This window comes from Danio rerio, chromosome 17, assembly GCF_049306965.1.
Source record: "Danio rerio strain Tuebingen ecotype United States chromosome 17, GRCz12tu, whole genome shotgun sequence".
Taxonomy (NCBI): Eukaryota; Metazoa; Chordata; class Actinopteri; order Cypriniformes; family Danionidae; genus Danio; species Danio rerio.
In genome coordinates, this window is record NC_133192.1 from 21,559,648 (window position 1) to 21,577,500 (window position 17,853).

At 35.4% G+C, this 17,853-nt stretch overlaps 1 protein-coding gene across 2 annotated transcripts in view; it reads right to left on the reverse strand.

Moving 5' to 3' along the window:
* Positions 1 to 882: 882 nt before the first annotated feature.
* add3b (adducin 3 (gamma) b) overlaps positions 883 to 17,853 on the reverse strand; it is a 31,149-nt gene continuing 14,178 nt past the window's right edge. Inside the window, exons 7-15 of one of the 2 annotated variants that reach the window (XM_005158673.6) lie at positions 14,062 to 14,205; positions 13,712 to 13,810; positions 11,314 to 11,484; positions 10,927 to 11,187; positions 7,430 to 7,546; positions 7,232 to 7,321; positions 6,732 to 6,849; positions 4,211 to 4,318; positions 883 to 4,089 (exon numbers count right to left, since the gene is read on the reverse strand). In XM_005158673.6, coding sequence (XP_005158730.2) covers positions 3,767 to 4,089; positions 4,211 to 4,318; positions 6,732 to 6,849; positions 7,232 to 7,321; positions 7,430 to 7,546; positions 10,927 to 11,187; positions 11,314 to 11,484; positions 13,712 to 13,810; positions 14,062 to 14,205 — 1,431 coding nt within the window. In that variant the 3' untranslated portion in view covers positions 883 to 3,766. 2 annotated transcript variants of the gene reach the window in all.

The following is a 17,853-nucleotide window of genomic DNA, read 5'->3' on the forward strand; positions in this document are numbered from 1 at the left end:
AGGAGGGGAAGTAGGGGTGGGTAGGGGGGATTCTTCAAGATGAAGATGTTGAGATAAGAAAATAGGTTATTTATTGTGAGTTAAGAATCATCTGATTGGAGAATCAATCATGAGCTGATGCGGGTAGAGCTGAGAACAATCATAAGCACGTGATTCTCTCGAAATTAGCTTATAACTAAACTTAACTAAAATCTCTTTAAGTTCAAAAACGAAATTTTAGACCCTGAAAGTCACTGCAATGTTGTGTTGTATGTCTTAAATCATTTTAAACAGGTCTTAATTTTCCTATCCAAGTTAAGGTCCCCAATAGAACTGACATCTATCCAATCACCAACAATCCATCTTAAAAAAAATCGGAGAACGAAAACTTAAAACAATTACGCCACTTCTCATGATGATAACAGAGTAATTTATCCCTTTACATGATCTTCCATTTATACAAAAACTATTCACAGATGTAAGGGGGAGTAGACTTAATATTTATAAATAGACATAAAACTTAAAGTTTTATAACAGAAATGCATTAGGTTGAATAGAAGTTATACTCAATCAATTTGGACCAAAAGCCAACAAAGATGTATTTTTGATTATTTATGTAATTGCCTCCATGTTAAATCTACTTTCAACAAAGTTAAACTTGTCAATTAAAAAAAAAATGTCGAAAATAGTGTTTACAACTAGAGTTTTCATGTTTTGACACATTAAAGTATGTCGCTAAGAAATAACATTTGATTTTTTTTTTTTTTTTTTTTTGTAGCAAGCAAAAAAATCTATTGGCCCAACCAGGCCATTAGAAATAATCATTAGTGATTAGCCCTGTATGCCTAAAATTTCATCCATAATGGTCTTAAAAGGTCTTAATTTGACTCTGATCTGCAGAAACCCTGTGTAGCACACTTTTATTTTACAGCTGTTACATTACATTTACACACATGACCATGAAACGCTGCAAAGTACAAAAGCAGTGTTTGAACATGTAAGACAAATAATGAGAACACTTAATCATTTTTGACATAGTCTTTCCAAAGATGAAATTTGATGTCTAGAAATTCCATAAAATACATATTTAAAAAAAATTAATCTATTGTTGAGATTATTACCTATTAACTGGAACTACGGTTCCTAAATGTCTATCAAACAGATGTTGTGACAAACAGAAAAGAAAGTACAAAGATTGTATTTGTTGCATTTTTATCGGACTTGATTTCTCACAACTTGTGTGTTTTCAAGGCCAGTTTAGATGGCACACTACACATTTCTGCTAAACTCTGTTAAATATTTGACATTTTATGTTGTTTTCCATCAAATCATATCATATACCCACAGAGCACTTGCAATATATAATTGTAATTTTGTAATCCATCCATAGACACCATCATCGTAATCTAATAACAAGTAATCAATATTTGTAATCTGATTTTGTAATTCAGATGACTTGTAATCACTTATTGCTCAGCCCTGATTACCACGAATGGTGTGTTTCAGTTTTGTATAATACATTTTTATCAACATAGATCTGAGTTACACTTTATTTTGATGGTTCACTTGAGTATTAGTAGACTGTCTGCTTAATATCTGCTGATGCTTCTCCTTCAACAGACATTAACTGATTATAAGAAACTTTGCAAGTGCATGTCAACTTGCACTAACCCTAACCCAACAGACTACTTGTAATCTAATGGGAATTGGTTGGCGTGTAGATGCAATGTAACCTACATTTAACAAACGGACCATCAAAAAAAGTGTGACCTAGATTTGTATAAACAACATATAACAAAGACAGTTGTTTATGATTAAACTATAACTTAAATAACAATGCGTTATCAATCACAACTCCATTTAGAAACCAAGCAAATAAAAAATAAGTTTCATATCACGCTGAATGGCCATATCACATCTAATGTTCCAGGATCCAATTGCACACCGTCTTTCATATTTTCACTGTCACCTGATTAAACCAGCACACAACATCCATTAATCTACAAGCACAATGCAGAGCCATCAACACATTTCTAATGCTTTTCATATTCAGGATCAGTAGATATGGACTGGATTCCTCCTTTAGTGCAATATTTTGTGATTAAATGTGCATTATATAGTTCACTAACATGTCAGATAATAATTTTAGGCATTTTAACTCTTTATGGTCTAGTTACTAATATGGCTTTGACAAAAATGTGTTAAATTGAAATAATCTGTTTAATTACTACATATACAGTGCATCCGGAAAGTATTCATAGCGCTTTTCACATTTTTTTATGTCACAGTCATATTCCAAAATGGATCAAATTAATTTATTTCCTCAAAATTCTTCACACAATACCCCATAATGAAAATGTGAAAAAAAGAGTTTTTTTGAAATAGTTGTAAATTTATTAAAAATAAAAAGACCTGAAAAATCAAATGTACAGAAGTATTTACAGCCTTTGCTGTGAAGCTCTAAATTGAGCTCAGGTACATTCTGTTTCCACTGATCATTCTTGAGATGTTTCAGCAGCTTCATTGGAGTTCACCTTTGGTAAATTCAGTTGCACATGATTTGAAAATGCATATACCTGTCTATACAAGGTCGCAGGGTTGACAGTGCATGTCAAAGCACAAACCAAGCATGAAGACAAAGGAATTGTCTGTAGACTTCCGAGACAGGATTGTGTTTTCCTAGAGCTGGCCGGCCATCTAAGCTGAGTGATTGGGGGAGAAGGGCCTTAGTCAGGGAGGTGATGAATAACTATGGTCATTCCGTCTGAGCTCCAGCATTCTTCTGTGGAGAGAGGAGAACCTTACAGAAGGAAAACCATCTGTGCAGCAATCCACCAATCAGGCCTTTATTGTAGAGTAGCCAGACGGAAGCCATTCCCCACCTGGAATTTGCCAAAAGTCATCTGAAGGACTCTCAGACCATAAGAAACAAAATTCTGTAGTCTGATGAGACTAAAATTGAACACTTTGAAGTGAATGCCAGAGGTTAAGTTTGGAAAAAAAAAAGGCACCGCTCATCACCAGGCTAATACCATCCCTAGAGTGAAGCATGGTGGTGGCAGCATCATGCTGTGGGGATGTTTATCAGCAGCAGGAACTGGAAGACTATACAGGATAGAGGGAAAGATGAATGCAGCAATGTACAGAGACATCCTGAATGAAAACCTGCTTCAGAGCTCTTGACCTCAGAGTGGGGCGGCGGTCGTCTTCACATCAACTCTGTGAATGTCTTTGAATGGCCCAGCCAGAGCCCAGATCTAAGTCCTATTGAACATCTCTGGAGAGATCTGAAAATGGCTGCACACCGTTGCTTCTCATCCAACCTGTTAGAGCTTGAGAGGTACTGCACAGAGGAATGGGCAAAAATTACCAAAGACAGGTGTGCCAAGTTTGTGGCATCATATTCAAAAAGACTTTAGGCTGTAATTGCTGCCAAAGGTGCATCAACAAAGAATTGATCAAAGGCTGTGAATCCTCATATACATGTGATATTTCAGCTTTTTTATTTTTAATAAATTTGCAACATTTTCAAAAAACTTTTTTCACATTGTCATTATGGGATATTGTGTGTAGAATTTTGAGTAAATAAATGAATTAATCCATTTTAGAATAAGGCTGTAACAAAAAAAATGTGGAAAAAGTGAAGCACTAGGAATACTTTCCGGATGCACTGTACAAGTCATTGCTTTACTTCTAATGTTTGTCTTCCCACAAATCCTTGTATTTAACACCAGGATCCTCCTTAAACTACATTACCCACAATCCCCTGCACAGTTGGAAAGTTAACTCAGTCCTTCTTGGTTTCCTTTTCTTCCTCTATCTGCATTTCTTCTGGCTTTTTCTCTGTCTCTGTTGTCTTCTCCTTTTCTCTCCTCTCTTTCTTTTTGGACATTCGCAGGAAGGACGGAGTGCGAAATTTCTTTTTCTTCTTTTTGGGTGACTTCTGCTGGCTTTCAGAAGAGCTGGTGACTGAAATGTTGTTGGCGACGGTGGTGGTTATGGAGACCTGCATCTCTTTAGTGAGGCTGAGCTCAGTGACCTGCAGAGTGAGATCTTCATCCTGCGTCAGGTCATCGCCATCACTGCTCTGCAGAAGAGCTGAGAGACAGTCTGAGGACCAAAGGAAAGACCAGAGAAGTCATGAAACTCAAACTAGTGTGTTCATATCAGAGTGATAATATGTTGAATCCTAGACAATAGCTCAAAAGAAACAACACAAGGGCATCTTTACCTCCTCTTTCAGGACTCATGAGCGGCGAGATGGACAGTGATATGGTGGAGCCATCATAGGTGGTCATTTCTCCATCTGTGAACTCCTCATCAGCTTCTGACTGAAGAGCTTGTATAGGAAAATACACGGGTTAAATGTAGAAGTGGATGTAGAAGTAGATAGTGTAGTCTTGCTAAAAAGAGACTGAAAATGTTTAGTTGATCAAGCTAGAAATACACAATCAGTGTTTCTCAACCGTGTTACTGGAGGGCCACCAGCTCTGCACATTTTCCTAGTCTTCTTAACCAAACACACCTGATTCAGATCATCAGCTAATTAGCAGAGACTAAAGGATGTGTAATGGATGTAAAAAAAAAAGTGACATCCAAAACATGCAGTGCTGGTGGTTCTCCAGGCACGTGGTTGAGAACCACTGCAATAAATCAAATAGTGCTTTTAAACGATTCATTATTACACTAATATGCATGCGTACTGTGTATATTTAGTGTGTACATGTATAGACAATATTTATATATATTATCACTGAGGAGAAGCACCACCAGATGTCCAAGAAAGATCTGTAGATCCAAAAAAATAACTTTCAAGAGTTCACACTGATGATTGATTATAAAGCTTGTTTGGCATGCTGCCCTGGGAGAGAGCCCTGAGCTTATAAGATCCGCGAGGCTGGGGATCCCTCCTGTTTGCAAGACAAAGCAAGGCAAGGGAGTTTGAGCTCAGGTAGATATTGAGAACTCCCCTGCTATAGTAGCTAATGAACTGATAGTGATTGCCCTTAAGAGATAACTACTTACTAGGAGCATGTCCATGGTGCTGATTTGGATTAGTCAATTACTTTAAGTTGCATGTTTTTGGATGGCGGGAGGAAACCGGGGAACCCGGGGGAAATCCACATGAGCACGGAAAGAACATGTAAACTCAGCAAAGAAACGTCGGCTGGCTTGGTAAGCACTAGAGCCAGTGACATTCTTGCTGTGAGGCAACAGTGCTAACCACTGAGCCAACGTGCCACCCATCTAGGAAAGGAGTAGGGGTGAAAGGGGGAGTTCTTCAAAACAAAGATGGCTGTTAAACGGAACTTATAGTGGCTTAGGAATTATCTGATTGGTGAATCATAAATTGAATAATGCGGGGCCGGCTGCAAGCAATCATAAGCGTGTGATCCTCTTGAAATTAGTTCATAAAAAAATCTTCACATAAAAAGTCCAGTTAAAATCAACACATGACTATACAGTGCCTATATCACATCAAAAGTCATACTAATGGCATCATCTTAGGCCATACAAAAAGAGCAAAAGTGTGCAGTGCCATTCGATCAGATCCAAGATCTGTGAAGAGATGACCCCACCCTCTGAGGACTTTGACGACAACGCAAACAATACAGAAATACACTTCATTGACATGTATTAAACAAATAGACATCACCTTTATGGAAGGACATTAAATACTGTATAAGAGTAGGTTAACTATGTATGTCAAACATACACACAACTCCATAACGTTTCTAATTTGGACTTTAATGTAGTAATTATGTGCACCTTTTTGTGAAGTTGCTTTGGAATAATAATTATTGTGAAAAGCACTATACAAATAAACTTGAATTAAATTGACATCAAGCTCTTCCTTGGTGCAAAGTTCATTGACGCACAACTGCACCTATCAATATGTTAAAAAACATCATAAACACCCTAATATGAACAAAAATATGACACAATAAGAATTTCATGTAAGTGTGACACAATTCCTAATGTATACATGTATATATTCTTATAGCGCATGCCCTTCCAGCTGCAATCCACCAATGGGAAACAGTGATACTCACTCATTTACACACATACACTACAGACAATTTGGCTTACCCACGTCACCTATACCACATGTTTTTAGACTTGTGGGGGAAACCCACGCCAACACGGGGAGAACATGCAAACTCCACACAGAAATGCCCACTGACCCAGCCGAGGCTTGAACCAGCGACCAACTTGCTGTGAGGCGACAGCGCTACCCACCTCGCCACCACCAAATTTAGAATGAAATATGTCATCAGTAAAATGTAAATTTTTAACCACTGTAAAAAATGTAATGACAAAAAGTCGAGACTCAAGACTACAAATATTTTATGTTGTTTTATTCAGGTTAATCGAGTTTCAACTAAATCTTTTAAGTTATGCAAAGTGTAATATTTTTAGTAAGTTGATTGATGTAAGTTGACTAGAAAAATGTATTTGAACTAAAAAAATGTAAGGCAGCAATCTTGTTTTACAGTGTAATTATAAAATAGCTTATTTCTGTGATAAATATATATGTTTTACAACTGTTTAGGGTTATTGGATTAATATAAAGTTGAAATGAACCACATTTTATATACCTACATTTCCTGTAATGTTATACATGTCTTTGCTTTACACATTTATTCAACTTAGTGTCACTGCTGAAAAAAAAAAGTATTTCAAAACATATTGACCTCAAACCTTTAAATGAAGCTGCGGTTCTGCGGGTTTTTATTCATTGCTGAATGTACCTGATTGGCTGTTCTTGTTCTCCACAGTTTGTGTGTATGCCTGTAGATCTGCTTCTGATTGGTCAAAAGGGTTGGGTGGTAGAGCAGCTGTTTTCTCCTCATCCTCATAGATGAATGCCTGAAATGAATTGCAAAAGCATCGACTGATGTTTGTTTCTCAGTCATATACATGTTATTTTTCCTATGACATTGGTTTTGGACTCTATCAATAGAACTAAAAATGGTGAGTTGTGCAATTTTAAATCAACTAATAAATGTGGGAGGAGTATTAGCTTGTCATGTGATCGCAGCATGAAGTCACATGACGTGAGGTCCTGTGTGGAGCATACAACAGCTTTACTTGATTGCTGATGATGTGACTGGAGGATTAATAATGTGAGTGTCTTCATTTTAAACGCCTGTCTAAGTACTACAAACTATAACAGCAGTTTAGAGCACTGTTGAAGGTTATTTATTTGGAATGTGTGTCTGTGGTGGGGTTTATTGGTGTGGTTACGCACTGGTCCAGGAGGCTTGTCAATAACAATGTCTGCCAGCAGTTGAGACTTGGGTCCAGCTGTCATCAGATCTGCTCTGTTCTGTTCTCGAATCTAAAGCACCACAAATAGAGCAGTGCTTTAGTGTAGTGAACACAATCTGTGGACACAGTCTGTTCAGTCTGCCCTCTCTTTTTTTAGTCACAAACACACATACTGTACCTTATTTCTTTTTTCCAGTACTTCAGTGGGATTAGTATTAAGCGGGACAAACTGGTTGGGGTCCTCAATCTTAATTGGAGTGTCCTTGCAGCTTCCTGATTCTTCTGACTTCAGCCACTGAAAAAAAAATGAATAAATGAATAATTGAATATTATAATTGAAAAGAATTCAACATGTATTTTTTCCCCTTTTTTCAAACACATTCATGTTGCAGTAGATTTTTTTTTTTTACGGATATTAGCATAGCTGTTCTTGGAGAATGTAATACTTCTGGTAACACTTTATTTTGATGGTCCATTTGAGTATTAGTAGACTGTCTGTTTAATATGTGTTGATACTGCTCCTTTAACAGACATTTAACTGACTATAAGAAACTTTGTAAGTATATGTCAACTAACACTAACCCTAACTCTAACTTCAACCTAACAGTCTATTTATAACCTAATGAGAATAAGTTGCCATGTAGATGCAATGTCCCTTAAATTCAACAAACGGACCATCAAAATAAAGTTTGACCATTTGTAATTACACAGAGAAACAAGCTTATGGAGAACCGACAATATAATAAAAGGTATAGTTCTCCCAAAAATTAAAAATTGCACACTTTTTACTCACTCTCAGGTAGTTCCAAACCTTTATGAGTTTCTATATTCTGTTGAACACTGAAGATGATATTTTAAAGAAAGCTGACAACCTGTAACCATTGACTTCCATGGTAGGATTTACTATGGAAGTCTGTGGTTACAGGATTCCAGCTCTCTTTAAAATAGTGTTCAACATGATGTGAAGCTCATTAAGGTTTAAAACAAGTAAAGGGTGAGTAAATGATGACAGTAATTTCATTTTTGGGTGAACTATAACAACTGATGGGTGACATGGTGGCGAAGTGGGTAGCACTGCCGCCTTACAGCAAGAATGTCACTGGTTTGAGCCCCAACTGGGTCAGTTGGCATTTCTGTGTGGAGTTTGAATGTTCTCCCCGTGTTCTCGTGGGTTTTTTCCGGGTGCTCCAATTTCCCCCACAGTCCAAAGACATGTGCTGTAGGTGAATTTGGTAAGCTAAATTGTCGGTAGTGTATGTGTGCATGTCCTGGTCCTCTAGGTTGGGGGTTAAGCATTGGGCTAACAACTCGCCTCATAAAAACTAGATGTTGTGAAACACCAATATGGTGCAGCTAAATATCAACTTCGACATTAATGGCCCTGGGATAAAGAGTAAGTAAGTATAAGAACTGATAGAATATTGGAGTAAATGTGTAATTTATTTGTTTATATACTTACCTTTTTTTAGGATTTTTTAAAATGAAAAAACAAATACCATTTTGCACGATAAGCTATATTTGACTATAAATATAACAAATAATTTTTACCAAATAATTTTGCCATCATAACATGTTCCTCATATTTTGAATAAGCAAATATTGTGAAATTGTCCCCTAGCTCCAGACAATGCAGATTTTCACATAATGTTAAAAAAATATTTTTATATTACTACTTCTTGTACTTGTGTATAAAATGTTAGTATTTTTTTCTTAAAAAAATATCTCAGATAATTTAAACAGGACAGACATCATTTCAAATTTATGTGGATTCCCTACAAGATACATTCTTTTGGTACCCACAAAAAATCAGTGTCATCTGAAAGTTTGTTTAAAAACACATTTCTTCAGCTTATCAGTCAGTTTATTGATAAACAGTACAACTAACTGACCACATTCCTGTCAGAAATTAAATATGATGCTTCCCTGGCATTTATGAACCTCATTGATACATTTTCCTTCAGCTTCATCCCTTATTTATTAGGGGTCGCCACAGTGGAATGAACCACCAATTATTCCAGCATATGTTTTACACAGCAAATGCCCGTCCAGTACTGGGAAACACCCATCAACTTTGGCATTCACACACACTCATACACAGGGTTTCTGTCTGCAGGCTTAATCATGTCAAATTTAAGACTTTTTAAGACTGTTATAAATTAAATTTTAAACTTATACACGGTTAAACTGATTATTTCTAATGGCCCGGTCAGTTGCCACAAAAAAAAAAAAAAAATCAAATGTAATTATTTTTTAGTGACATATTTTAATGTGTCAATACAAGAAAACTCTTGTTGTAAACACTTTTGTTTTAACACACATGTGTGTGTGTGTGTATATATATATATATGTATATATATATATATATGTATATATATATATTTTTTTAACAAGTTTAACATTGTAAAAAGTACATTTATTATATATGTTGCTCTGTTACATTCACTGCGTAAAAACATATGCTGGATAAGTTGGCAGTTCATTCCGCTGTGGCGATACTAGATTAATAAAGGGACTAAGCTGAAAAAAAGAATGAATTTTGCTCTGTTATTATCATGAGGAATAGTGTAATTGTGAAATTTTCTTTCCCTGATTAGGGAATTTAATTTGGATAAATAGCTGTAAAAACTGTCAAACAGCTTTTGTAAATTGTATTTCTTTTGGCCCGATAGGGTAGCTTTACTTGGACATAGGAAAATTAAGACCCGTTTAAAATTATTTAAGACGTACAAGATGAAATTTCAGTAAATTTAAGACTTTTAAGGCCTAAAATTTAGTTTTTTTTAAAGTTGAAAGAGGTAGTCCACTACGAAATAAAATTTTAAACTTTAATTGATGTGTAATGTAGATGTGTGAACATAAACAACATCTCTGAATGTCATACGCTCAAAGTTCAGTGCAAAAAGAGTCATTGGCTTTTACAGAGGTAGATTAGCAAAGCCTAATTCGAACGAAGTTTGGGGAAGTTTTTAACATCCAGGTAATTGATGTCATAAACCCTTCAAGTTACAGGCATACACCCCGCGCAGGAAAGGGGCGTGGCTAGATATGCTGTTATGTTGTAGCAGAAACGATTCCTGATGACATGGAGCCTATCTGCGAATCACAACAATTATGTTAGCTGACCAATCAGAGCCTCTTGAGGGCAGGCTTTCGGCGGAACTAGGAAATATGATTGTCGTTTTAATATTAGCTGAGTATGATATGTACTGAAGTATAATAACTGAAGTATGATATATGGAAAAATAACGTGATTTTTCACTAATTAAGCATGAGCACACATTGCTTTGCATCTTATAAACACAACCAAGACTTAAATACAATCTAGACTACCCCTTTAAGACATTTTCCCCACGAGGACCCTGTTTATGCTATGGACAATTTAATTGACCCATTTTACCTATAGCGCATGTCTTTGGACTTGTGGGGAAAGCCAGAGAATCTGAAAGAAAACCCACTCGAACACGGGGAGAACATGCAAACTTCACACAGATATGCCAACTGACCCAGCCGGGGCTCAATCCAGTGACCTTCTAGCTGTAAGGTGACAGTGCTAACCATTTATGAACCTCAATTTGTTCAAATCAATTCATCCATAATAACCCACAGCCGTATGAAAGTCTCAATATTAGCATGCAGTGTGTGGGCATGTTCATAAATCAGCATATGCAGTGATACCGTAGTTTTGGTGCGGGGGCTGCAGGTCCCGTTGAAGGACTCCTCTGGTACATCAACCTTTAAGTAGCTGTTGGGTGAATTCAGCCATCGTATCCTCTCTCTGTCCCGTTTCTGTCCCAGGATGTGCAGCGGACTATGTGGAAAGGTGTCTTTTTCCTCTAGTGCCATCCCAGTGACGGTTGCTGGGATCTCCACGTCATTATGGTGTCGAGGCTTCTCTTTAACTATGGGATGGCGGTAAGTGTAACCTGTTCTGTAACCCTGGACAAGCATGAGCCGGAATGTTAGTAGTACTATTGTTTGTTTACTGTTTAATAATGAAATCAGAAAGACAGCATTTAATTGTTGCTCGCACATCTGGTAGAAATTCTCTTAAAACCCACTCACTAAGTTATCTAACATCCTCATAAGCGACTCAAATTCTGCTTCTCCAACCCTCCATCTGATCTGTCCATCTGGCATTTGTCCACCGGGATTTTTGGCCGGAGCTGTTTTCAGACTCGCTCTGTCTAACACACACAGGTTGTTGACGCCACCTGCAGATAGCACAGCGCTAACCTGAAGAGAAACAAACACAGATGATGCTGGTTGACAGATTTGAGGTCTGTTAATGTATTGGCAGGGTTTAAAATGAATGATTCAGAACAGAGACTTTGTTGTCAATCCATTTCTATGTACTCTAGTACAAAATATGTAGAATGTATAATATTTTTAAATCTTCAAAAGTTTAAACATTTGGTATTGTGTCATCTAAAAACATTAAATGCATTGCATATATGTATACTTCTTTGACTTGTTGCAAAAAAGTATACGAAAATTAAAACAAAAAAAAAACAAAAATGGAAGATGAAAGTTTACTTTAAAGGGCACCTTTAATGAAAATCAACTTTTTTAAGCTGCTTGGACAGAACTGTGTGCAGGTATGGTGTGTCCACAGTCTTATTGGAGTGATATAAACACAATTAGCCTCTTTAAAAATTTCCTGACCTTAAAATACGACCCAAATCCCAGGGATTTTGAGGCCCACCGCAACGTGACCTAAGAGTGTGGTTTTCCTCACCCACTGAACTGATTGACAGGCACCATGTTTTTATAATAACATGTATACACATGTCCACAGAACATTTTTTTGCAAATAAACTGGGATTAAAATATTTATAACAACTCTTTGTAATTTTTTAAAAAAGTTTAAAACCTTTTTTAAAACAGAGCATGTTTGTAATAAAGACAGTAAAATCGATATAATTTTTAACCGCTATAATCACCATGGCCACATGGTGTCAGTAAATGCTAACATGTGTGTGTAGAGCAAATAGCATTTATGTGAGACTCATCATTTCAGAAAGGCTTGAATAAACTCCACAACAAATACATGAAATAAACTTACTTGGTATTTTTGACTAATGAGCTGTATTTTAGCTTCTACTGAGTCTGTCTTTATCACCGACTGCTGTTTATCTAACATATTGCATGAGAAGCAGACACTTTTGCGGTAACGGTGGGCGGGGAGAAGAAGTTCATTTGCATTTAAAGCCACAGGCTACAAAAACAGCTACAATGTATTCAGACACCAACATGGGAAGATTCTGGACCCTATAATAAATGATCTGATGGGTATTTAAGCTGAAACTTTACAGACACATTCTGGAGACACCAAAGGCTTACCTTACATCTCATAAAAGGGCTAAAATAGGTGCTCTTTAAAATGACAAAGATCTGCAATCACATAAAGCAATGATAGAGAAATGTACCAACTATTTAAAAAAAAAACTTACGTTTATATATAAATAATGTACTTCAAATTTATAGTAAAATCTGCATATATGCGAATATTTTAATTGTAAGTAGGCCAGCTTGATCATATCATTTGTAGCTCTTGGTGGAAGTGGGCAGAACTAAAGATCTTTTTTTGCACACTTTGATTGGTGTGACTCTCTGATTGGGCGAATTCAGTTTAGCTTTATGGGCAATGTAGTTTTTCTACATGAGTTCTGCTGTTAAACAATTGTTTTTAAAAAATAGATTAAATATATACAGCCGAAGGCAAAAATGATTAGCTCTCCTTTGAAATTTTAATTACTTTTTAAATATTAACCAATTGATGTTTATCAATGCAAGGCAATTTGCTTATGTTTTACCGGAGAAAGTCTTATTTTTTTCTAGTTTGGCTGGAATAAAAGCATTTTTAATGTAATAATTTCAAGGCCAATATTATTAGCCCCTTTAAAAATTTTGTAATGGCTACAGAAACAAATCACTGTTGTTCAATGACTTGCCTAATATTTTCTCCACTAAACAGCAACTTAGAAAATTTGAAAATAAACTGGTAAATTTCACAGGAAGGCTAATAATTTTGCCAAATTGTAGGTAAGAAATATAAGCTTACACAACCTTACAAGTCTGTCTTTGAGAGGGGTCTGGCTGCAGACTCGGTGCAGTGCAATCTGAGCTACATCCAATGCTTTTTAATGTGCTCACCTTACCCCACCCCTAACCCTACCTGTCACAGTGACATCACTCACTCCATTGAGTGCATTGTGTCTGACATTGCATTGCTGAGTGATGCAAGCTGAGATTGGCTAAAGGCTGCATCCAGATATTATTGCTGTCTTTAAAGGTTAATCAGAAATTATAAGAAATCAGCTGGTTTTTACCTTATGAACCTGACTGTTGTGCTCCATTCATTTTACATTTAACGTGTGCCTGCATTACTTTCAGTTTTCATAATTCATCAGTTCTATATTTGTTTATTTATCCCATATTTCATCTTTTAATGTGTATTTACCTGTATCTCACAGGCTTGGTGGCAGTGATAGAGATAGTGAAAAGCTTCCTCTATCGTCTCTCCAAACGCCAGTAAACCTTGATTCCTCAAGACTAAAACCTACAAACAAGCAGAATTGCATTACTGTTGTAAATCCACTATAATGCATTCTGGTATGCACACAAAACATAACTATACTACAGTTATAACATGCACTGTATAAAAATATAAAAATGCCTTTACAAAAATAATAGCAAAGGATTCTAACTGTATATAGATAGAACTGGCTATTTCTCCACTGCTTTAAGCTTTTCCATGCTGTACTATACAGTGAACTACTAATAGTTGTCATGCCAACGGTTAGCTGTCACCTTGGCAGTGGGACCCAAAGCTTTCTGAAGCTCCATCTTCTCCTGCTCGTCAGCTAAATCACCATGGTAGCTAAAATAAGACACCTCCCCCAGCAGTAAAGCCTCATGGGTAATGGGTAAGATTCCACATTTCATAGAAGAGACCTGTAGGACGTACGGAAAGTTAGTTTAGTAGATAGAAAAAGGCCACATGAATGCTTAATTATTATAAATCTAATAAGAATTATTATTACAAATGTATTAAAGTGCCCAATTATGCTTTTTACATTCCCTGCAGTGTGTAATGTAACTGTTTATAAAAGTATTTAAGGGGACCTAAGTCTCCGAGTTTGTGTATGTGAAGTTTCAAATCAAAATACAGCACAGATATGTTTTAGAACTCTTGAAATTGCCCGTTTTAGGTTTTGATCCAAATTGTGCCTGTTTTGGTGGCTGTTGCTTTAAATTCCAATGAGATTGTGCTCCCAGCCTTCTTTACAAAAGAGGACGGTGCTATAAACACCTATGCCTCAGCACAGTGCCAGATTCAAAACAGGACAAATGTTTTCTCTGTGAAAAAATGAAAAAAAAAAAGATGAAAAAGATGAAAAAAGTGGCTCAGAAGAAGGTAGTCTATGGCAGGGGTGCTCAAACGTTTCAGCCTGTGACCCCTAAAATACATACACCAGAAACTTGCGACCCCCTCTATTCTTGGAGGTGGTAATTAGCATAAAAATATTGCACACAATGGTGCATACACACCAATAGGAACTATATAAACAAGCTTATTGATGACACAAAAAGTGCAAAAGTCTATTTTTCATGATCATTATTTATTTGTTTAATTTAATATTAATCTCACTTAAGACAATGGTAAGCAATGTTTATAGCACAAGACTATTCTTGGTTTAATTTTGGAGACTTGGAGCCACTTGGAGATCATCCTCCTTGTTCAGTTGTGGCCTCTTTTTTTAATGTTCAGTATGTGAGTGCCATAAAGGTGTCAAAGTTTTACATTGTATCGTAAAATCAATATGCTGCAACTAACGTTATTGCTGTGATGTTAATCTAGCATAATAACCCCAGGGGTCACAATCCAATCGAAAAAAATTGAAATTTGCATGTTTTTTTATGTAACTATTAAATATTAGCTAAATATTCAATTTACTATAAATTAAAAACAAATTTTCAGGTTATGGTTAAAATATGATAGTTCCAATAGTTTAAAGATAGATTTTTGGAAATCACCAAGCGACCCCTCTCATTGTCTCGCGACCCCCACTTTTAGAGCCACTGGTCTTTGGAGACAACAGTGTTCATTTGTGCATCCTAACTATTGCCGCACAACTTTGGTTAAATCTTTTATAAATGTTATTTTTCCGTAATAGGCCTCCTTTAAAGTGCACAATAATGCTTTTGTTTCTTAATAAATTAAATCAAGTCTGATTTTTGCAAAATGCCACATCTCTAGACACTGTTTGTCAACATAATGTACAGAGGAAGACCCAAAGCCAAAAACTGCTAAATAATCAGAATCAGAATCAGTTTTATTGCCAAGTGTGCTTCACACACACAAGGAATTTGTGGCTTCAGAGGCTTCCAGTGTACATAAAGTTACAAGTGACAACACAAAATAAATAAGAGAAAAAAAGATGCTGAACATTAAACAGAGATGCAGTTAGTCAATGTATAATGGGTAACACTTTAGACCAGTGGTCACCAAACTTGTTCCTGGGGGGCCAGTGTCCTGGAGATTTTAGCTCCAACCCTAATCAAACACACCTGAACAAGCTTATCAAGGTCTTACTTGGTATACTTGAAACATCCAAGCAGGTGCGTTGAGGCAAGTTGGAGCTAAATCCTGCAGGGACACCCGCCCTCCAGGACCGAGATTGGTGACCCCTGCTTTAGACTAACTATCTGTTATAACTAGTTAATATTCCATAAATAAAAAGTTAGTTAATGAGTTATAAATGACTTGTTAATTAAAAGTTAATAGTTTGTAAATTATTTATAACTGTGCCTTATAGATGACCAACAGATAACTTACAAGCTGTTAGTTAACAAGTTGTAAATGACTTGTTAACTGTTTTTTAATTATTTATAACTATACCTAATACATTAGTAATAGATCATGAACAAGCTGTTAGTAAATTACATATTGTATACATTATTACGTATATATATATTGTTAAGTATCAGTTAATATTTATATATGTTATTGGGATGTCATTCTAAAGTTGCAACTGTTCTTCATTTATTAACTGTTAGTAAATGAGGAATTGTTGCAACTAGAATAACGTCCCAATAACATACACAAGCTAATAACTAACACTTAACTGATATTTTAACTCACACTTTACAGTTTAACCCTCTACCAGAGAAACTTTGTAGAATAGCAAATGGAGGGAACAAGTGCAAGCTACAGAAATTGTATGTGATATTTAAAATATATATTTTTGTACCTTAACCTTATTCCACTCATAGTCTTTTCTGTGTGCTGTATTTTACCAAAGAAACTTCACAGATGAAATGTTGAACATTGAGTTTATTGTAGAAACACACATACTGAACCATCACATTGCAGAACCTCAGTATACGACAGAATACAAACCCATGAGGTTTGGGCACTTTTATATAAGTGTTAGTTATTAGCTTAAGTATGTTATTTGCATGTTATTCTAGTTGCAACTATTGCTTATTTACTAACAGTTAAGAAATGAAGAACAGTTGGAACTTTAGAATAACATCCCAATAATGTTTATAAAAATTAACTGATACTTAGCAAGCCTTAAATTTACTAACAGCTTGTTAATTGTTCATGATCTATAACTAATTTATTAGGTATAGTTGTCATTTAAATACACTTAAGTCATTTATAACTTGTTAATTAACAGCTTGTAAGTTATCTATGGGCTACCTATAAGGAAAAGTTAAAAATAACTAACAAAATAATAACTATAAACTAACTTTTATTTAACAAGTCATTTATAACTCATTAACTAACATTTTATTTATGGACTATTAACTAGTTATAACGGATAGTTATTCCAAAGTGTTACCCATAATTGTGTACACTCCATTTTTAAAATGAATATTTTTATCCATTTCTCAGTGAATATAGGCTTTTATGTATTTTGGTGCATTTAAACAAAACAGATTTATTAAACTGATATATTTATTCTAATGATATTTTAGTCACCCAACATATTTAGAAATTAAAAGATAATACAATTAAATTCAAGCAAAATATTGCAATAAAAGTACAACCTGCAAAATCTCAACTAAATGTTTCAGTTATTTGCTTTTCTTGATTTTTCCTCTTTTTTTTATTTGTATTTAATATTTTTCTATGACATATACATTTGAGTGTACTTGTTTTTGTACCATTATCGTAAGTTATTTTGTTAGATAAGCTTCAGATTTGGCTTCAGTACTGACTAATGTATATGCACAAATATAATATTGTAAAGCTGTCTATTAAAAATGAATTTAAAAGAGAGATTTTGTGTAGCACTGTATGTGCGAGTAACATTAGCCATTATTGTTATCCATAAGCTCTCCCAATTTGCTTACACACTTTCAAATGTAATTTTTGGAAGAAGGAAACAGTGCTTAATGTATCTCCTTCATCAGTTTCAGTTATAATATGTTTATACTTAATATATTGGGCAGCGGTCTGTACAATTGAGCATGTGTGTATGTTTAGTGTGATGATTCTGGATCAACATTAACTGTATATTGGGGATATATGCACAGTTTATGTTAGGTTTAGGCTTTCAGTTAAGGTTAAGTGCTTCTATATTATTGTTA